At 49.0% G+C, this 22,315-nt stretch overlaps 1 protein-coding gene across 1 annotated transcript in view; it reads right to left on the bottom strand.

Moving 5' to 3' along the window:
• LOC102455781 (uncharacterized) overlaps nucleotides 1-22,315 on the bottom strand; it is a 133,811-nt gene that overhangs the window by 64,124 nt on the left and 47,372 nt on the right. Inside the window, exons 30-47 of the mRNA XM_089773316.1 lie at nucleotides 22,135-22,284; nucleotides 19,476-19,691; nucleotides 18,693-18,797; nucleotides 17,618-17,762; nucleotides 15,557-15,771; nucleotides 11,490-11,589; nucleotides 10,441-10,607; nucleotides 9,595-9,828; nucleotides 8,676-8,773; nucleotides 7,248-7,425; nucleotides 6,695-6,946; nucleotides 6,213-6,308; nucleotides 5,786-5,959; nucleotides 5,354-5,509; nucleotides 4,533-4,653; nucleotides 3,899-4,116; nucleotides 1,583-1,834; nucleotides 1,024-1,215 (exon numbers count right to left, since the gene is read on the bottom strand). Of these exons, the coding sequence (XP_089629442.1) occupies nucleotides 1,024-1,215; nucleotides 1,583-1,834; nucleotides 3,899-4,116; nucleotides 4,533-4,653; nucleotides 5,354-5,509; nucleotides 5,786-5,959; nucleotides 6,213-6,308; nucleotides 6,695-6,946; nucleotides 7,248-7,425; nucleotides 8,676-8,773; nucleotides 9,595-9,828; nucleotides 10,441-10,607; nucleotides 11,490-11,589; nucleotides 15,557-15,771; nucleotides 17,618-17,762; nucleotides 18,693-18,797; nucleotides 19,476-19,691; nucleotides 22,135-22,284 (3,069 nt within the window). The remainder of the gene's footprint in view (nucleotides 1-1,023; nucleotides 1,216-1,582; nucleotides 1,835-3,898; nucleotides 4,117-4,532; nucleotides 4,654-5,353; nucleotides 5,510-5,785; nucleotides 5,960-6,212; nucleotides 6,309-6,694; nucleotides 6,947-7,247; nucleotides 7,426-8,675; nucleotides 8,774-9,594; nucleotides 9,829-10,440; nucleotides 10,608-11,489; nucleotides 11,590-15,556; nucleotides 15,772-17,617; nucleotides 17,763-18,692; nucleotides 18,798-19,475; nucleotides 19,692-22,134; nucleotides 22,285-22,315) is intronic.

Genomic DNA, 22,315 nt, shown 5'->3' on the forward strand with positions numbered 1-22,315 from the left:
CACACACGCAGTCAAATCTGGAAGCAAATGCCCTTCGCAGCCTCAGAAAGTCAGATGTTTATTACTGCATTGCCCAGGCAAGCCAGTCACTGCACCAAACGAATCAGAGACCTGCTCTAAAGTATCTATCCTGGGGCTGCCTGGCGTTCTGGGTTCAACTCTGAGTTGGGACCCACAAGGTCTGAGCTTCATTTCCTGCTCACTGACAGATTCCTTGTGGGAACTTGGGCACCACACTTCGCCTCTGGTTCCCGGTCTGTAAAATGGGAACAGCAATCTTTTGCCTTCCAGGAGGGAGAGTGAGCTAGTGGTTGGGAGGTGCTCAAATATTACAGTGATAGAGACAAATAAACGCCTGGATACACAGACAGGAGGCACAAGTCCTTGGAACAGTAGCAGCCATCTCAGAGCAATAATATGATCCTTCACTTATGGGCTCTCCTGGATACTAAGCACTGTCAAACACCTGCTAGCTAGGCTATGTCATGTCCCCGGAGTATGGGGGAGACATCTCTAGCATTGAGAGCGTGCAGTGCCTTTGTCTTCCTGTTAGGGCTTTATTATGCTGTTAAGAAGGTTCTACACTGCTTCATTTTACTGAGCCACACCAGACATTTTCTTTGTGACTCTGAGCACATGGGCAATGTGGTAAGAAGAGGCAGAGGAAAAGAGAAATGGGATGAAGGCAAGTGAAAGAAACCCCTGTCCTGCCAAGAAGCCCTTCGGAATGGTGAAATGTCTAAGCCTGGAAGAGGCACCCACGGGAAGTGTTGGAAGACACGTCACTTGAGACATATCAAACTAGCCTGGGCAAACCCTGCAGGGAACGATCCCACAACACTGGCCAAAGGAAATGGGCTATTGATCGAATGTGATTCTCTGCAGTGATAGCAGGATAGATCCTGGAATGTTGGTTAAGACAAATGTGCAGGAAATAAAGCTGGGAAGACCATCTGCTCCCACTTGTCTGCTTCTCCACCACCTCCTCCCCATGCATCAAACAACACTGATGAAAACGAATACCACTGCAGAAATATCCGGCTGGGCAGAGCTGACAGTCTGTTGAGTGCCATTTCCCACCATGGGGGTTGAGACTTCCAGCGCCACATGGAACTGGGGACTCAGTGCCTTTGGGGCAATAGAATCCAGGTGGACAGTGTTTCTGGTCTGGCCGGGTGGATTTCATATCACAGTAATACCCAGCATGACAGGTTCCTGCAAAGCAGAGAATTTCAAGAGCAAGACTAAGCAACTGATGAATCTCAGAAAGGCCAGTGCACTGGTGGCTTTTCTGGTCTTGTCTTAGAAGGTTTTGCTCTAGAAATCTAGCTGTTAAATTCATAAGGGTTTGAGAGATTTCGGTCTCACCCAGCTTTTAATCTGACTAGGGATTGTCCACATTTAGTTCCCATTTGATTAAAGCTGGAACAGGATTCAGAACTTGACCCTTTCCAGCATCTTGTTGTCTGACAAATCATAATGGGCCAGTCCCAGACCTAGGTTAGCTACTGATTGGTGATGCTCTGGCATACAACCACTGTATGAACCCCATGTTTGCACATCTATGATGTATACTACTCACCTGAAACACTGGCCAACCCTTCTCCGTGGCAGAACTTCCCCCCAGGGCAGGGCAGACAAGCACTGTGAGATGCCATTCCAGGCTGGGGTAGAAAGGTGCCAGTAGGGCATGGCACTGGAGTGCTGCTCCCCTGGGGACAGAAGTGTCCTGCTGGGCACATGTCTCCAGTTTCATTGTTAACAGGATTAGGCACACGTGCCTTCAAAACGCAGTAAAACCCAGGCAAACAAGGGCCACTTGGGGTCAGGAGGCCTGGTGAAGAGGATAAAAATAAACAAAACAGAAGCGTTATGTAGTTCACAGGCTCAGGGGTACCCTAAACTGGCCAAGCCATTGCATCTAGATTAATTTAGTGTCTAATGCCCCATGAAACAAAAAACAGGACAATGTAGCACTTTAAAGACTAACAAGATGGTTTATTAGGTGATGAGCTTTCGTGGGCCAGACCCACTTCCTCAGAGTGCCTTGCATGTAGAATAGTGATAGAAATGCCCCATGCAGCGCTCTCCTGCTCCCACAGGCTGTTTACACTACAGAGTTTTTTTCAGAAAAACAGCTGTTTTTCCGAAAAAAACTTCACTTACATACCAAAGGATTGGTAACAGGGTGTTTATAAGGTAGGACCTGAGTGATATGTTGACCTGGCAATCACATTATTTCGAAAGAAAATGGAAAGAACAGAGGTGGGTTTCTGACACTGGTAAACCTCTTTCTACAAGGAAGAAGCCTTTTTCCAAAGAGCTCTTTCGGAATAAAACTTGTGTAGACAGGGAAGAGGGAGTTCTTTTGAAAGAAGAAGAAAAAGGAAAAAGCACAGGTGCCCTAGTGGCCACTCAGTCCATAGTAATCACAGCTTACATGTGAGATAGCGTCCGTTCAGTGTGGATGCTATCTTTTGAAAAAGAAGATTGCTTTTCAATGTGCTTTGGCAGTGTGGATGCTCTCTTTCAGAAGTTTTTTGGAAGATTTCTTCTGGAAAAACTTCTTCCAAAAGAACCCTACAGTCTAGATATAGCCACACTCAGATTTATCCACAGAGACATTTCTGTTTAATGAAGACCCTGGCATCCACCCACCCAAGGGGTACGTCTAGACTACATGCCTCTGGCGACAGAGGGATGTAGATTAGGCTACCTGACATGGAAAAATGAAGCGGCGATTTAAATAATCACTGCTTTATTTAAATTTAAATGGTTGCTGTGCTGAGCCGATCAGCTGTTTGTCGGCTCAGCGCACTAGTCTGGATGCTCCGCGGTCTACATCAAAGGCATTTGTCGACCGCTTTGGTATACCTCATCCCACAAGGCATAACAGGGTGGTCAACAAATGCCCTTGATGTCAACCGTGGAGCGTCCAGACTAGTGCACTGAGCTGACAAACAGCTGATTGGCTCAGCGCGGCAGCCATTTAAATTTAAATTAAGCGGCGATTATTTAAATCGCCGCTTCATTTTCCTATGCTGGGTAGCCTAATCTACATGCCTCTGTCGCCAGAGGCATGTAGTCTAGACATACCCAAGGAGAGGGAATACAGGATAAACTAATCGCAGATTAGGTCTTCACCAATCAGGACTGGCCAAACCAAAACCATCATTGTCTTTGTCCTTGCCCCTTTCTGTTTAGCTTGCGGAGACGAAGGCTTTATAATGACATTGGGATCTTCTATATCTAGAGCATGTTTCATCTTAAAGAATCCCTAGAAGACTGTGCAGGGATGGCTTCACCCACTGCTGAAATGTGGCCACTTCTGGGGTGAAGCAAAACAGCGGTTTACCAGGACACAATGTCACCACACAACAGTGCACGGCAGGGACTGGAAAGGATAAAATATATTCAGTGTGTAAATAGGTATCCCAGATCAAACAAGTTAATCAGGGAGGTAGTTTTCCAAGGCCAGTTTTTCTTATGCGTGATGAGAAAACTTGTGGCTCTGTCTAGACTGCATTGTTTTTTCGGGATGCCGTAAGTATCCCGAAAAAGCAACTCCACGTCCAAGGAACGTGTCCGCTTTTTCAATTTTTTTTCCAAAAGAAGGGACATGCTCTTTCATCATCCCTGTAAACTTTGTTCTACGAGGAATATGGGATGGCTCGAAAGAGCACTTTTCCCCAAAAATTTGGCGCCATGTAGACATGCAAAATTTTGAAAAAGCCTTTTTTGAAATTAAATCGAAAAAAAGATATGACATTTTTCCCTATTTTAGAGTGCAGTCTAGATGCACCGTCCTTGCTCCAATTTCAGCGGGGTCCTCCAAGACAAAATGCAGGATCTTTCCAGCCTGGACAGGGAAGCTAATCTCTGCCTGACTGCTCCTTACCTGCATCTGCACAGAATTTTCCCCCAGGGCAAGCCCTGCAGTCCTTGGCACTGCTCAGCCCAGTCTGGTTACTAAAAGTGCCCTCAGGGCATGGGTCCTGCTTGGCAGCTTTGGTTCCTGAGAGGCAGTAGTACCCAGCCGGGCAATCAGCTGGCTTGATCACTCCACGTGGAAAGGTCTCCTTGTGATCTTGGATTTGGACTTCTGGGCCACAGAACCTAACAATAAAAGGCTAAGTTGGCATTAACCTGTCACAGCCCACACTTTCACCAGGACCAAGAAGAGCCATTCTCCATGCAACAGCCATAGCCTGTGACTGTAAGACAAGGCAATGGGGAATGCCCTTCGGAAAATGAATGAAGGACTTAGGACAGTGAAGCCTGTTTGGGAGAAGCTGTTATTTTGGGGACCGTTTTGCTACTCCCTGGAGACATGCCTACAGGGCGATAACTCTGAGATGAAGGGCATACGATACAGAAATTGGTATGAGAGAGAGGGAGATACAAGGACAGGATGAAGGAGACCAGTCGTGTATATCAAAGGGTATAACAGAGCAGCTCAAGGCAATTCAGATGTTAATTTCCAGCCCAAGAGCCAGGATACTGGAAGAGGCTCACTGCAAGATTCCACTTACTTTCCTGCTGGGCACATTTTACACAGGCTTTGACCAGTCTGGTCCTGGTATTTCCCAGAGGGACAGGGTTTGGGCTCTGGGCTGCCTCTGGGGCAATAGTGGCCAAGAGGACATATATAATCTAGGAATAAAAGAAGAGATCTGGTTAGTGCTGAGGCTCTGCATAACTCCCGAGTGGTATCGTGTAGTTCTGTAATGGCCAGCAGTCGTAAGGGATGGTGTCAAAGGGAAAGAGCTATTAGATTTAATAAGGAGAACGTTTTATGAAGAACTAAAGAGAAACCGGGGCAAGTTAACAGCTTCATCAAACACACCCAGCCAGACTGGAGGCTACAATATCTCACTAAGGCCCAGGTCCAATGGACAGTGAAATCGTTCCACTGACTTTGCTGGGGTCTGGGTGTCCCAAATGCTCCTGAAGCCCACTCCTGACCCACAATGGGCTTCGTGAACAAGGACAAGGCAGGGATTTCCTGTTTCTTTTGTTCCAGAGCATGAACACAAAGGGATAATCTTTGCTTCCTGGTTGGGTGGGGCGAGCTCTTTGAGATAGGAGCTGTCTCTTTGCTCTGTGTTTGTCCAGAACCTAGCACACTGGGCTGCTGCTCCATGACCGGGGCTCCAACATGAGATCACTATAGAAACTCAGAGTCTGGTGGCTCTCGGGCTGCATCAGAGCTGCTCAGAGCTCCCCCATTGGGCTAAGCTGGGTACAGCCCTGGCAGTGACATTCCTCACTGATACGGGCGACTTTGAAACATTTCCATTATTGCTAATGTCACTCGTTTCCCTGTGAGACAGGGGTCCAAGAACTCTCCTACCTGGGTTGGAGCCTGATACAGACCCTTCTGGGCAAAACCAGCCTTCCTTACACTGCCCCTCTGGTGCACTTTGACCCCGGTGGGAGCAGAACCATCCTGCTAAACAGGGCTGGCAATCTTGTGATGATTGGCCACCACGATGGGCCAAAAAAGAACCTTGAAAAGAAGCACACGTGGATGGAGAGCTGAGTGCTGGGGAAGAATACATGTGTGTTCTAGGCTGCAGAGGCAGCATCGCTGTTATTGAGCCAACATTTCGGGATGGATGCTCTTCATTTAACAGCCTCAGAGTGAAAGCTAAGATCCCATCCCTTAAGCACTGTGGCTGCTAGCTTCATACCACACAGCAAGGGACTTTAGAGCAGGAACTCGTGTCCCACAAGATATCAGGCACAGGAAAGAAGGGCACCCGGCAGCTGCTGTCTGATTTACCTGGGGGACAAGGAGAAGGAGAGGAACTTCCTTGGGGACACACGTAGCCTTGAGGACAAATATTTCCCATTGCTCCATCTGTTGGGTTGGGAACCGTGGACCTCCCAGTGCAGTAAAAACCAGCATCACATGGACCTGATGGAGCTGCCAGCTCTGCGGATGCACAATACAAGCCTAAAAAAGGGAACAGAAGGGAGACCTTCATTCAGCGTCCAAGTCCCCGAGCTTGCGCCACCAGATCCTCAAAGCAATTGGACTGCAACACTGTCATGGCCCAGAGGCCAGGGAAGCAACGGTCACTAGGAGATCACAGCAGTGTTGCAGAGAAAGCCTGGGAGAGTCCGGGGAGTATGGCAGTATGTGTGAGGGGGGAAGGGTTTGTATTAAAAATGTTGATTCTCAGGCAAAAAATAACATTTTCTCCTACCTGAAGTACAGGGAATAGGAAGGGACGAGCCACTGGGACAAAACGTTCCTGCTTGGCACAATCTGAAGGAGCCAGGAGGTGAAGCTTCTGACCCTGCTAATGGAAAGGGTGGGACCTGAGAGAGGCAAAGGAACACAGAGCAGCAGAACTTCTATTTCTCTGGGGGTACTTACAGCATGTGACCTTCACCACTACCATAGGTGAGCACCATCCACATGCGTTAGATGGATGGAGAGCCTCCTTGGGCACATCCTCCCACAATGGAAATACCCACCCAGCCTCTCCCTGGGGAAGCGATGTTCTCCTGCCAAGATCACAGACCCATCACAAACACACATCCTCTCCACAAGCAAGGGTTCTTGTTTACTTAATGTTACTGCATGCAGCAGCATCTTTTCCTCCCTTCACTGGGTCTATGGGACCTTTCCTTCAACTCTTGATGGTTGTATAGAACCACCACATCTAATACTAGTCCCAATAACATTCCACTTCTCCATTTGATGCCAGAGAGTGATTACCTGAGGATGTCGGCTCATGTGATGCTGATCCAGGTGGGCAAAACCATCCAGGCATGCAGGGTCCATCAGGACTTGTCAGGCCTGGCTTGGAGCAGAGCTTTCCAGGAGGACACACCTGGCACTTGGAGGCATCCTTCATGTTTAAATCCTTGCTGTAAGTTCCCTGTGGACAGGGGTACTGTGTGGCAAACCCTGTATTCCTTGGGCAGTAATGTCCTAGGAGAGAGATGATGGTTTTCCTCATGGCGAAGACAGGCTTGAAATGTCTCACGCTACTAGCAAGGGCGCTGGGGTGCCCTCTCCGTCAGTTCTCCCAAAGGAACAGATCCCGGGATGTGTCACCCCGTGCACAGACTGATTCACCAGTACTGTTCAGGGTCTCCCACCCAGAGGGAAGCATTCCTTGAAGCCACTAGCTCTTTTCCTTTGTGAGGAGCCTTACAAGGAGCTGCCAGTGCACCGATGGCACACTTTCCCACGCTCCCTGTGAGGGACAGATAGCTGTGACCGCACTCACCTGCGGGACAGTCTGTGTAATTGGTGGCACCAGCCTTACAGTAAAAGCCTGCTGGGCAGGCCAAACACTGTGCCATGCCCCAGAGTGGGCTGTAGCTCCCTGTAGGGCACGGCTGGGCTCTGCTGCTCCCAGTTATGCAGTAGTGTCCGGGAGGACATGGCCCTCCGCTGCTTGTTGTCTGTGAAGACAAAGTGTGGTTGTTAGAAAGGATGTTCCCACTGGGGTCACTGGCCCAGATCCTCAAATGTCTTTAGTCTCCTAACTTCCACTGATTTAAATGGAAATTAAAAGACCGAATATCTGTGTGAATCTGGGCCTGTTTGCAACCTCAGAGGAAATGCATCTTGTAGCTGGAGCACACCAGATCCTAATGGGGCTGACAGCTGGAGTGATGGAGTGAAGAACAAAATGCTTTGTTCATTATTCACCTCTGTCCAAACCCTGCTGGTGTAATCCCATCATATCTCCAGAATGAGCTGGGGGGTGCTTAGGAGGCTGCCCAGGAATACTCAGGCTTGCTGTAGGAAGTGATGCTGATAATTTATCAAGTAGTCCGGCCTGTCCTTCAGAGTCAGTGTAGTGCGATGCTACTGGGGCAGGGGAAAGGTATCATGGCATGACACCAGTGTCCTGAGTCTCTGCATTCTTTAAAGTTCGCAAGGTATTTGGGGGTAAGAGCCATGTTGAGAGTTTCAGCATTCTGGTCATATTCAAGTTCTGCAGACTTCTGTGATTGCAGGGAAATGGCACTGTTCTTCGCTTGCTCTCATGTTGTACAGTGTTACTGCGTGCTGGCAAGAGGGTCTTGAATCCCACCCCAAAGGCTGATACATGACCTCCTGAGGTCTCTCTCAACCCTATGACTCTGATACATCAGCGCTGGGTGAGTAACTGCTGTGTATAGCTTGCAATATTCTGGGATTCTTGGGGATGAAAGATATAATTTTTATTTACCTATCTTTGTCCACTGGCCATAATAGGACAACTGGGAGTGAGGCAGCATGGATATGAAAAGGTTGTACTGTTATGGACATGCTTTATATCTAGAACAGAGAGGGGATGTTTGGTGTCTGTACACTCCTTCGGCTGTAATAAACTGTGTGTGTCAAGAAAGGAAGTTATACCAACAGTTTCAGAAATCCAGAGAGAAGTTTGCCTGGGATAGAACCCTTCCCCTCAAACAATAGCTTTTGGGAATGGTACTGATGGGGGGAGGGGGGTCATGGAGGGGTTGACACAACAAGTGTTCCAATGGCAAGAACAAATAAGGGGGAGAGAGTTTAATGTAGGAACTGCAAATATGTATGTTTGATGCCCCCTGAGGTGGTGGGACTTATATGACAGGGAGAGAAAAACTACACAGACATTTGGTTCTTTACATCCACAAACTCTGGTTTTGATCATGTTTATGCACCAGGCACAGCTCACCATGGATGGTCTAGGAGAAACAGCCCCTCTGGTGCAATAGAACCCAGCTTCACAGACACCAGCAGGAGATATGAGTCCAGTTACATTGCAGAAGTACCCTGAAAGTAAGAAAAGGGAGCATGGAGTCTGTCTGTCATTGAGCTGACAGAGAGCAGCAGGTGAAAACTGAAGAGTAAACCATAAAAAGTAAGAGGTCTGGCTACCCCCATACACATTATGGAGATGTTTCCATATGGAACAGCTTTAACATAAAATGTACCTAACGTGCCAAGAAAGACAGCACTCATTGCACCATCAATACACTCCAATCCATCCTGTAAAGGGAATGAGGAAATCGGTAGGAAGTTGCACAATGAAACAGCTGGACACACAGGGTATGTTTAAGCTAGCCCCCTACTTCGAACTAGGGAGGTTAATGTAGGCATTCGAACTTGCAAATGAAGCCCGGGATTTAAATATCCCGGGCTTCATTTGCATGTTCCTGGGCGGGCGCCATTTTTAAATCCCCTTAGTTTGAACTAACTGAGGTGTGACAGTTAATACGAACCAAGGATTTAGTTCGGATTAACTTCTGACTGCCGCGTGTAGCCATGGCAGTCAGTTCGAACTAAGGGGATTTAAAAATGGCTCCCGCCCGGGAACATACGAATGAAGCCCGGGATATTTAAATCCCGGGCGTTGCAAGTTCGAATGCCTACATTAGCCACCCTAGTTCGAACTAGGGGGCTAGTGTAGACATACCCACACTCTCCTGGGTGAGGAATAGCAAGAGACTTTATTTTCAACTTGGTCCAACCTATGTATCCCTGAAATAGCAGTTATCCCCATTGCATGATTTAAAGATGCCGAGTTTCTCAGAAGACTTCACAACTTCTAGAAACAGCTTAGAATCACTTTGATCCTTCTCCCATTATTGTACCTGGGGCACACAGGAGGCAGTCTTCAATCTTAGTATTCCTGGTAGAGTTGCTATAATAACCAAGAGGGCATGGCTGTGGAAGAGCAGATCCCTTAGGGCAGTAATTTCCCACAGGACATAAGTTCCCCGTCAGGCCCTGGGTAGGTGTCGATGTGGGATTCCCTGCACTGCAGTAATACCCAGCTGAACAAGGTCCTGTGACATGTGACTGTCCTGCTAATACACAGTAATGACCTGAAAAAACAATGGAATCGGCATTAGCAAAAGGTAATAGGAGGGTATTTAAAAGAAAGGGTTGGATATTTACACAAACAAGAAATGCACAGGAGTTAAAGTGAGATAAAAACATTGCAAGGGATGTCAGCCTTCATAACTCAAGCCGTAACTTATGAGCTGTAAGTTATCAGCAGGGGAGGTCTGGCAATCAGCAGACTAATTAGACTATAAAGTCCCTTTGTCTTCTTCTAAAGTATCATGCACATATGCTGTTATGTAAATGGATTATAAAGGCAATGAAGAAGGTTCCCCTTTCATAATATAGCATTGTATACAAAGGTCTGTCCTGTGGCAATAAAGTAATGCCTTGCTCCAAAATATTTTGCATTGAGACAGGACCTCAGAGTAAATGGACCATTGGGTCTTTTCTAGGCTGGTAATTCTTAAGACTAGAGGGTCTCCATGAAGCTGAGTGTCGGCCTGTCTCGAACTTTAACCAGTGATCCAATGGCAAAGAGCTTCATCACCCATTATCACTCTCCAGAGCCCCACAAACCTCTACCGAAGTGCAAGCCTCCCTAGCACATGTTGTTCCTATGCCATTCACGATGATGTTCACTAGGATCCTACCTGGATCACAAGGGATACAGTGAGACACATGGCTGCTGCCAGTCTGTGGGTTGTACGTCCCTCTGGGACATGGGTATTGAGTTGCTGAAGCTGTACCCGCGGGGCAGTAATGGCCAGCTGGACATTCACTCCCAGCAAGAGAAGAGGAATTCTTGGCACAAAAGAACCTGCAGCCATAAGGGGAAAGAGCAGAAGGAAGAAAGTTAAAACTCTCAGGCCAACACTCCATCGGCTCAGCAAAGTGAATGGCTTGTCTCTGTGTGCTTGTTGTACTGAATTGGATGGGCATTATATCAGGCCTGCTCATGCATATAAGGACCGTAAGGGCATAGGAGTCTTCACTCCAGTCATACCACTAGGACTGTGATTTCATCAGCTCCTAGATCGTGGTGGGCAATAAGAAAATGGCAGCCAGCCAGAGTTACTTAGTCCATGTCAGGATGCCGCTGCTTTATTCACCTGGGCTTCTGCAGGTATCGGATGACCGCAGCTCTTGTTGGCCAATGGGAGCTGCAGGAAGCTCTGCAGACCAGGACACAATTCCCCATTGCTCCCATTGGCCATGGAAGGAAATCCACAGCCAATGAGACCTGCGATGGCCCCATACCTGCAGAGGCACAGGTAAATATACAGGTGGGGGCCCACCAGGAACTAATCCAGTGGACTGGATCTGGACTGTAGGCCGGAATTTGCCCATCCCCTTGCTAGATGCTAAAAACTGGGTCAGTTGTTGGATGCGAATCCTTCAAGGACAAGTCACATGCAGCAAGAAGCTTACGGAGAGAGCAACAGACCAATATTCAGCGTGGTGCCAGCAGGCATTGTTTATTGGAAGAGACATGAAAGTGAAATCCTTTATCCCCTAGGGACACAGTGTGGAACCATTGGTGTTAATGGTGGTTTCCTGGCCAGCAGGCAGTTTCAGTTACCTTCTCAATTAGCTCACCTAATTTCCAATGCTAATCATTTGTGTAGTGTCGCTTGGCTGCTTTATTGCAATGGTCCTCTATTTATACTGCACACAGTAATGAACACACTCTCATTCTTACCCTCTAGCACAGAGGAGGCAGCTGGCTTGCCCTTGTAGAGGGTTATATGACCCAGCTGGACAAGCCTGTGGAACGGCTGTACCCTTGGGGCAGAAATACCCTGATAAAAGAAAGAATAAGGCAGAGTCAGCAGATTCTTTCAAAATCAGGACTAGCGGGCAAATTCACCCTGTCCCAAAACAGGCAATGCATAAACCCCGAGGCTTTGAGAAGATGAAAGAGCTGTGATGTCTCAGGTTCTTGCAGCCTGCGATGGAGTTCTTTTCATGACCTGCTGAACTCCCAGACTCTGCAATGGAATTTGCTTGACTCTAACTCAGACTAGTAATAAGTCATCAATTATCTTGATATGAACCAAGATCTGCAAACAATCTACCTGCAGGACAGGGGCCTCCGGTCTCATCTGGGATGCGAATGCTGGCAATGGTGGACCCCAGCGTGCAGTAGAATCCTTCTTGGCATTGCCCTGTAGGGGCCTGGAGGCCAGTGGAGTTGCAATAATGTCCAGGTAGACAGGGAAAGCACTGGGTCTGTGAGAAATAAATGAGAATATCCACTTTTTCACCTCTGGACAGATAGGAAAGAGTACTGCAGAAAGAGACCTCAGGAGTAGAGTGGTTAGCTAGCCAAATATGTCAACAGTGTAACACCGTTGGAAAAAAAAAGCAAACATCATAACATCACTCTAATGTATTAACAAGAATGTTATAAACAAGACATAAGTAGTAATTCTTCTCCTCTACTCTGCACTAATTAGGCCTCCACTGGAGTATTGTGTCCAGTTCTGGGCTCCACGTTTCAGGAAAGACGTGGACAAATTGGAAGAAGTCCAGAAAAGAGCAAGACAAATGATTAAATGTCTAAAACCATGGCCTCTGAGAGAAGACTGAACAACTTGGGTTTGTTTAGTCATTCGAAGAGAAGACTGAGGGAAGAGCAGGGTAACAGTTTCCATGTCTGCAGAAGGTTGTTAAAAGGAAGAGGGAGAAGTTCTCCTATCCTCAAAGGCTAAGGCGAAGCTGCAATGGACTTTAATTACAGCAAGGGAGGTCTAGGTCGGACATTAGGAAACATTTCCTGTCGAGGTCAGTAAGCAGGAGGGGAAGCTGTGAAATCTCCATCACTGGAGATTTTTAAGAGCAGGTTATACAAATGTTTGTCAGATAATACTTAGTCCCACCAAGAGAACGGGGAGACTGGACTAAATGACCTGTGAGGTCCTTTCCAGCCCTATGATTCTATATGAATCCTGCCTCTGCCACTGATTCACTGTGGGATCTCAGGTAAGGCACATCATCTCCGTGAGCTTAAGTTCCCCATCTATGCACTGGCAGTAACTTTCCCATCTTGTAGGGATGCTGTGAGGCTCATTAAAGTGCTTTCATAGCCTCAGATGCCACGGTCTCTAATTTTGGGATATTACTTTTTTGCTGTTCTTCAAAGAAAGGATGCAGGAAATGATTAGCATGTAATCAGTCTGTACATGTTACTCGGGCAGCGAGGCACTTGTGACAGGAGGAGGCCACAGAAGATCCCTTGGAGTGCTTCCTGGGGTGCTGCCAAGGTCACTGCTACTCACCTTCCTGCTCTCTGGGGCTTCTCGCTACCCTGTCCCACTGGGCCAGCTCCCTGGTCTCCCCCAGCCAAGGCACAGAGCTGAGATCATGCCTCCCCCCAGGAGCAGTACAGACACTGAAGTTCTTCAAGTCCAAGGAAAATGTAGTTTTGGGTTCAGCTTCCTCGGAAACGGAATCCCAAATGAATTACTTAGGTAAGCCCCTTTAACAATGAAAGGAGGATGTACACACTGAATGCTCCCCCAGGTAACAATTATTTACACTGGGCTTGATAGTAAATAAAGTGATTTTATTAAGTACAAGCAACAGGAATTAAATGGTTATAAGTGAGAGCAGGCAGAGCAAAGTAGATTACAAACTTAAAACAACAGAAAAAACAGAGCTAATTCTAACCTTAAAATCTCAGGACAAACTTATTACAAAGTCACCCTAAAACTGTTTTTGTTCCAACTAAGTTCCTTCTCCCTGGGGTCTTTGGTTCCCTCTTTTGGATGTGCCACGCCAGCCAAAGACAAAGACCTGCTAGCTTCCTATTGTTTTATAGAATCCACTTTGGGTGGGAATTCTGCTTCTATATTCCATCCTTCGGCTACATCTCCCCTGTAGCCTTCTTGCAAAAAAGCTTATGCAAATATAGCTCGGTGTAGAATATCTCTGCATTTCATTTGCATAGTTAATGATCTGCCACTTTTGTGCAGGAGGCTTTTGCACAAAAAAGAGCCATGTAAACGACTCCTTTTTGTGCAAAAACCTCTTCTTGCGCAAGAGCCATTCTTCCTCAGGTCCTCAGGCAGAACGGCTCTTGCGCAAGAGGGGTTTTTTGCTGAAAAAGGAGCGATCTACATGGCTCTTTTTCGCTCAAAAGTGTCTTGCGCAAAAACAGCTGCTCATTAATTATGCAAACGAAGCGCGATATTCCATGCTGAGCTTCATTTGCATAAGCTTTTCCGCAAGAAGTCTACAGTGTAGTCGTAGCCTTAGATGGGAAGTTACCTGGCCAGCCCCTACCAGTTAGGGAGGTCACATGCAGGGCCGGCTTGAGCCATTCCTGCGCCCCGGGCAGCGCTGTGCACCTTACAGCTGCAATCGAGCGCACAGTGCCTGATGGCAGCTCTAAGGAGCGCCACGCAGCCCCCGGCCCCAGCAGATTATGACATGAAGATTGGTAGGTTACTGATGGGTTACATGAGGCAATTTGTCCCAAACGTCTTCGACTTACGTATATTTGTATCCATAAATCTATTTCAGAAAGCATGGGGGGGGGGGGGGAGGAGGGGCGTTCCGTCACAGCACTAGGTGGACTTAAGCTCTCCAAGTGCACAAACACCATTGCTAGTTTACCCTGTGCATTTTCCTACCTCTGAGCTCAACTTGATTTTCATGCTGAAGGTTCCCACAGGACAACGGCTGGGGACAGCAGTGCCTCTTGGACAGTAGTGGCCTGGAGGACAAGGGCCAGCCTGACCTGAAATCAAGAGGGGAGAAAGGAGTGCAGCTGGTTAAAGGCTATTATGGAAATTAGCACTACAAGCATTCAGTGCTTCTGTAATAGCCATAGCAATTCAAGCCAGCAGCAATTCATCTGTAGATTTCCCACAAGTCTTTAATTTTCTCCCATTGAAGATGGTTGAGCTACCATACAGGGCCATTCAGCTATTGTGTCCTCACAGCTAGAAAAAGTGAGTGGGAATCTGAATTCACTCCCCAGCTCAGGGAATGAGTGTGATCTAATGATGAGACCAGGGAACAGAGAGGCAGGATTCTAGCTAGTTGTTGGGACTGGGAGGCAGGACTCATCCGGTACAGAGTCATTTCCTCACAAGTCACACATCTGGGGTTCAAACAGCCAGAGGGAATTTTGCACGGGACTAGAAAGGCAGAATCTAAAGAAGCAGCTGAACCAGGGGGCTGAAAAGATCAAGGCCTATGGGCCAGATGCCAAAGGGGGCATCGCCACAGCACACACAAAATCCAGTGTTGTTTAAGCAAAAGAAAAAGGCAGCACCTTGGAGCTTGGCCTGTGGATCAGGCCTGTCTGATCCTCGTGTACAGTAGTAGCCTTCCCAGCACTCTCCAGTCACGTCTGTCGCATTATGGTACAGACAGAACTTCCCTCCATCACAAACTCTGCACCCAGTGCTGCTCTCCAGCCCTTGCTCGGGGCTGTAGGTCCCTGGTGGGCAAGGCTGCCAATCTAGACCTGTTCCTTTGGGGCAGAAGAAGCCTGCAAGGAGAGAACAGTCACATTTATGGGTGGGAGAGAGACCTAAAGAAGACAAATCAGTAACTGGGATTTCAGCACATTGATTGTATAGACTCCCTAGGGTCACATGGGCTGGTCTTGTCAGACTGAACATGGAGCTGAAGGCACAGGGACAGGACTCATGCCCTGGTTAATTTTCCATGGCTCAAGCTCTGCCCTGCACACAGGGACTTAACCTCTTCGGAAAGCAGGGAACAATCTAGCCATTTAGTGGATGCAAAACTCACCTTTAGGACATAATTGTGGCTTCTGAAGAGGGACACAGTATTTACCCTCTGGGCAGATGTAGCACTCTTCTCCATGTGTCTGTGGCATGTAAGTGCCAGGGGAGCAGGGGACGGGACTCTGGCTTCCCAGGGGACAGGAGTGTCCCACGGGGCATGGAGCTCCTGAGAGACCATCGGTGGGTGCTGGTGTTCTGGCTCCCACTGTGCAGTAAAACCTGGAAAAGCAAAAGGAAAAGCAAAAGGAAAAGCAAGCTGTGACGGGGCAGAGGCGCCCCGCACTCCGATCCCCCTGGAAGCTGCCTTTGCGGCGACCCAGGAGTCTAAGCGAGAAGCCCCAGCACCAGCCACACTACGAGCGGTGGCGTGCGGGCAGGAGCCGGAGGTGCCGGGGACAAACCGGGTGACCCCAGCGCGGGGCGAGCAGCGATGTGCCGGGTGCTCCTGGGCCGCGGCGGCGGCAACGCGCCTGCACCCGTCGAGACCACGCCTGACATCACGCGGGGGGCAGCACCAGATGGCGGGTACGCCGCCCTGCTGAAAGTTGACCTGCGTACAGGGGGAAGAGCCCCCCCCGGCCACAAGTGGCGCAGGGATTTAAAAGGTCGGACGCCAGCGGCGAGAAGGGGGGGAAGACCGGAGAGCATTCCTCCACACGGCTGCCCAACGGACGGGACCCAAACTGTGGAGGTAAGCCCCCACATCGGCGAGACAGCGGAGCAGGGAGAGGAAGCAGCCCAGGGCAGGCGAAGGGAGCCTGAGGGCTGGCGCCAGCCGGACCGGACGCCGTAAGTGTTCTGAGTCCTTAGGGCCCTGGGCTGGGGTCTGTGAGAGGGGGCGGGCCCGGACCCCCCTCTCCCTGCTACGGGAAGCCTGGAGACCCCTGGTGTTAAAGGGGCCCCCTGGGCCAAGAGGATATTTGACTGGGGACGCCAGACGGCGAACCACTGGGTGAGGGGAGCACGAGATGCCGGCGGAGAGCACAGGGTGCCAGTGGGTGCTCCGATAGAGTCCTTTACACAAGCCATCAAACATCAACAGCCTCAGGTGAAAAACAATCCCCTAAAGGCAGCAGGTGGGTAACTGACTGAACAGCGACTGTGAGAAATGCCCAAGGCTCGGCACACAAAGCTGCTGGATCCTCTGGATATCTATGGAAAGCGCATTTCTGCAGGTCTGATAGAGTTCTTTGAGGAGGCCAACACATAAAGGGATCCAGTAGACATAGTGTACTTGGATTTCCAGAAAGCATTTGGCAAGGTCCCTCACCAAAGGCTCCTAAGTAAAATAAGTTGTCATGGGATAAGAGGAAAGGTCCTTTTGTGGATTGAGAACTGGTTAAAAGACAGGAAGCCCCCCAAGGTCTGTCCTGGGACCAATCCTATTCAACCTATTTATAAATGATCTAGAGAAAGGGGTAAACAGTGAGGCGGCAAAATTTGCAGATGACACTAAACTGCTCAAGATAGTTAAGACCAAAGCAGACTGTGAAGAGCTTCAGAAAGAGCTCACCGAACTCAGTGATTGGGCAACAAAATGGCAAATGAAATTTAATGTTGATAAATATAAAGTAATGCACGTTGGAAAACATAATCCCAACTATATACACACAATAAGATGGGGACTAATTTGGCTACAACTACTCAAGAGAGATCTTGGAGTCATTGTGGAGAGTTCTCTGAAAATATCCACTCAATGTGCAGCGGCAGGCAAAAAAGCAACTAGAATGTTAGGAGTCATTTAAAAAGGGATAGAGAAGAAGATAGAAAATATCTTATTGCCTCTATATACAACCATTTCCCCACCGCTCCCTCCTTCCCTTATTTATTCTTGGTTCTGGACTTCCAACACTCTGGTCATCTGAAGAAGTGGGCTGTGCCCACGAAAGCTCATGATCCCATCTGCACGTTTTGTTAGTCTTGAAGGTGCTACTAGACTATGGGTTGTTTTTAAAGTTTTTCCTGTTACAGACTAACTCGGCTCCCCCTCTGAAGCTTTATTGCAATTACAGGAGAGGTTGGCACTGGGTTACTGGGTAACGTTTGTGTACTGCTCTGTCCTTACCCTGGGCTGCAGTGTCCTGATGGTGCTACCAGTCCAGTGCTGTTGCAGTAGCGTCCTCCAGGACAAGGCTGGCATCCCCGTAGATTCTTATTCCCTTCGTTGCTTGACCAGGTGCCATGTGGGCACAGAGATGGAGTGGGTGTTCCTGATGAGAGAAGTGCTTCAGAGCCCCTCGGCACAAACAGGGGGAGAAAGCAGCAAATCACACAGATGGGCGTTGAAATCAGCGTGAACTGGTCATAGACATTGGATTGGATTAAGCCTGATCCAGGAGCAGCGTGAGCCCAGCACAGCTGTATCTAGTTGAAGTGTACGCAATGACTGTGGGCATGCATAGGAGTACAGGCTACAAAGGAGCAAGAGGAAGCCGGTCCAGTTGTTCAGGTCCTAGCCCGGACTTGAGTTCACGTCCCTGCTCCTCTGCAAATCTCTTATGTGACACTGGAAAGTCACACAGGGTCAGATGGAACATTAGGCAGCTGAACACTAGGGATATAAAATCTATATCTAGGGATTAACCTGTTAACCAGTTAAATGTTAGCTTAACCTCACGTTTAACCAGTTACCAACTAAGCGGGATCCCCAGCCCCAGGGCTGCTGCCACCAGTAACAGGTGACTCCTGGCCCCGGAGGCTCCGGGGGGGGGGGGGGGGCTGCTGCCTGCTCCCGGCCTCCTGGAGCATCCTGCTGCCCATGGCAGGCCCTGGGTGGGAGGCTTCTAACTGGTTAACTGGTTAACTGGTTACCCGTTCACATCCCGACTAAACACCCTTTAAAAAACTGAGATTTGGCCTCTCTGTGCCTCAGTTCCCCACTTGTAAAATGGGGATAATAGCACGGCCCTACCAGGAGGATAAAGATTGTGGGGCATTCCGTTACTCTGGGAATGGGGGCCATATAAATACAAGACAGAGTTAGCAGCTAGTGCAGTTCCAGACTCCTCCTGCCAAAGGCACTGTAGGAAGTGTTAGTGGAGGATCTGGAATCTCAGTCTCTCTGCAGGAAACACAGCAGAGCAATCCCAGTTCAAGCTTCACAGAAATATAGAAGAATTACGTTCAATAGGTCACTGTACCTGCAAGACAATAATGTCCAGGAGGACATAGGAGCCCTGTTATTCCATCTATAGGGTCTCTTACTTGGGCACTTCCCTTGCACCAGAATCCTTCAGAGCAGTCCCCTAGAAGATACACATTCATACATATAAATGAGGACAAAAGAAAATAATGAGGGTCTAAATAAAAGTTCCAGGCTACAGACGTAACGTGGCAGCCTTAGTTGGAACCATGATATCTTCCCCAACCTGACTCAAAGGGCCATCTCTAGGAATGAAAGGAATTAGTGTGATTTGTTCCATCCTTAGCAAAGGATTTATTGTTACATAAACACCTGTCTATCAGGAGAAGAACTGAAACTATGAACTAATTTCAACTAGGCCACCAAACAGCTACGATCTTGGGCAGCTACAAACCCTGAAGATATTCACACGGGTATCCTAGAAGTTAAAGTGTTCCATTCCCTTCATCCATTCTTGCAATTTTACTTACTGAATGGAGCCTTTCCTTCATTTTAGTTCTGATCAGGAAGGGGAAGGATGGGCCAACTGTTCATTTTAGGCAAATATCCCAAGGCACTTTACAAAGTGGATCTTACTCACATTTAATAGATGAGCAAAATGAGGCACCAACAGGGGAATAACGTGCAAGGAAAGTCCGTGCCTGAGTAATAGACCCCAGGAGTTCTGTCTCCCAGGCCTTTGCTCTAATCATCGGGCAACACCCCCTCCCCTTGACCCCCACTCCTCATGAGACTCACCCAATGCGGTCAGATTTCTTCCCAGCGCTGAATGCCAACGTACCTGTGGGGGCTGAGAGCCCAGGAAACTCACAATATTTTCCAGGTGGACATCCCTGACATTCCTGGATATTCTTCAACTTCTGCCTGGAACCAAAAGTACCTGGGGGACAGCTGTACTGAGTGCTCTGGTGAGTCCCAGGGGGGCAATAAAAGCCCTGTGGGCATGGGTAAAGGGTGAAATCACTGACTGGCCCCTGGCTGTTGTCACAGTAATAACCTGAAGGGAAGGCAAAGAAAGAAGAACCAGCCTAGTTACTAGGAGATATTAGCAACTAAATCTCTGCTCCAACAGACTCTTCAAAAGCTCCTAACTCACTGGTCCCCAACGCGGTGCCCGTGGGCGCCATGGTGCCCGCCGAGTGACCAGGGCCAGCCCTGCCCCCAGGCACGTGGTGCACGAGCAGTGCTGGCCCCTGGGTGCTCAGCATATGGGTAGCCCCGCCCCCGGGTGCACGGCGCAAGGGCCCCTGGGTGCTCAGCATATGGGTAGCCCCGCCCCCGGGTGCACGGCGCAAGGGCCCCTGGGTGCTCAGCATATGGGTAGCCCCGCCCCCTCAGCGCGTGGCTCATGAGTGGCCCTGCCCCTGGGTGCATGGTACATGGGCTGTGCCGGACCTGGGCATGTGGCGTATGAGCATGCCCCCCCCTCGGCACGTGGCACAGGAGCGGCGCCGGCCCAGGGGCGCAGTGCATGGGTGCTGCTGGCTCCTGGGCGTGCGGCACAGGAGTGGTGCCGGCCCCAGGAGTGCAGCGCATGGGTGGCACCGGCACCGGGCACGCGGTGTATGGGCAGCCCCGCCCCCGGGTGCCCGGTGCGTGAGTGGCCCTGCCCCCGGGCGCCCAGCAGCCCCAAAAGGTTGGGGACCACTGTGGTAACTGGTCACTCAAGGAAGAAATCTGTTACTAATCTTTAATTATTTTATTGATCTCAATCACACCACTGTTGGGACTGATCGAGTTTCCCCACCACTGCATGCATAGACGCCTGTGGTCTCCAGGGTACGGGTCACTGGCCATTACGAGAGCACTTACATCCCCAAGAGAGCTGTCTTTCAGATGTGTGTTTTCACTTGCATTTGCATGTAACCATTTCTGCCTATATCCCTTTTACCTGGAATATGGCCTTTGTTAGGAAACTGGTTTTATTTGTACTTTTTTTTGTAAGCTGCCTCGAATATTTTAAATGGAGAGGCGAGATAAAAATATTTAAATAAATTAAATAAATATAAACCAACTCAGTGCTATGTTTGAAGGCAAATGTGTGTTTATCCCTATTAAATTAATCAAATGTAATACACTGACTTATAAAAGAGTAGCAAGCTTAATATATTCTGTGAGTGCCCAGCAGCAGGGACGGCACATTGCAGAAATATCTGGGGAGCCTTGGGGCTGGAGTTCATGGATTGTGACTTGGTAGGTGAGATTTGGAAAGACTGTACTGGTGAGGAAGAGAGACTGGTGTGGCAGGGAGCTAATGCACAACCTAATCTCCAGCAAATCTCATGCATGCTGAGGCATAAGGGGAACAGTGGTGCACAGACTTGGGTATCCCCTGCAGTGTGTATTTCAAGTTTCCAAAGCACATGGCCAAAAAATTCTGATCCACAAACTGATCTGTGATCATCCTTACTTGAAGCAGCAGCAAAATCAAGTCATGTGTGGGGATTGCTCGCAGGGATGGGGGGGATCAGGTTGGATAAAGCCGTAATTTTCCCTCATGTGCAGAAACAACCTTGAATCCAAATATTTTGTGTACAAGCTTCAGAAACGTGCTGCTAACTTTAACGCCGCTGGTTTCATCTCTGAAATGCCAATAGATAGGCTCCTCCTAGTGGTATTTGCACCCAGGACCAGATGTTGGCTACCCAATGAAAGCAGATTGAAGGTGGAGCAGGCCTAAATAGATATCCAGACACTTGACGGTGGTGAGAGACCAGAACCTTCTCCCACAACAAGACTTGTGAGCGAGGGGCTGACAGCCTGCACAGGCCCTGAGTGGAGGGGGTGGGGGCAGAGAAGGAGGGCTGGCTTTGTGCTCCGAAAAGGGGTGGGGCCTCAGGCAGAAGGGGCAGAGCCAGAGGCAGCTAGCCCTATGTGCTGCCTGCAGTGCAGTGCACCCCCCCTTCACCCCCGCAGTCCTCAGAACTTCATGGAGTGTGCGGTATGGCGCAGCGGGGTGCTCCAGTGGTTATTTAAAGGGCTCAGGGCTCTGCCTGCCAGAGTAGCAGTAGTGGTGGCCAAGAGCCCGGGCCCCTCTGAATAGCTGGATCCCAGGGCAATTGCCCCCTTTGCCCACCTCCTTGCTTCTGATCTAGTGACCATCTCTTTGGGAAGGTGCATTGCATAGGGGCCAAGAGGGAAAGTCACATGTACTGGGGAAGAGACTGACTAGGATTCCAATTCTTAGAGATTTGTCTGGAGTGAATCATTCTCTGTACCTCCTGTCTGTATCCCCATTCCCCATTGCTGAAAGGGATTTTCACCATCAAGCCAGTGAGTAACAAACACCCTTGCTTAGAACAAGTTCCTGGCCAACATGCAGGTGCTACTCTGTGTTTCCCAAGATACTCTCCCTCTTCCCTTTGGCTCTCACTTGTCTGTGCCATTGGACTCACCCATTCCCTGTACTCGATGCTGGGGTTTGCTCTCGTGTGCCTTACCTTCCTGGCACTCTCCAGTGGGGGCACTGAGGCCGGAACCCGCACAGTAAAATCCAGAGGGACAAATCTGGCATTGAGAAACCATGCTCTGCCCTAGCAGGTTGGAAAAGGTGCCAGGTGGACAGAGCCTGGGCATTGTTGACCCCGCAGCTGGGGGAAGAAAAACAAAACATAACAAACT

Source organism: Pelodiscus sinensis, chromosome 25, assembly GCF_052426305.1.
Source record: "Pelodiscus sinensis isolate ZL-2025 chromosome 25, ASM5242630v1, whole genome shotgun sequence".
NCBI classification, from domain to species: domain Eukaryota; kingdom Metazoa; phylum Chordata; order Testudines; family Trionychidae; genus Pelodiscus; species Pelodiscus sinensis.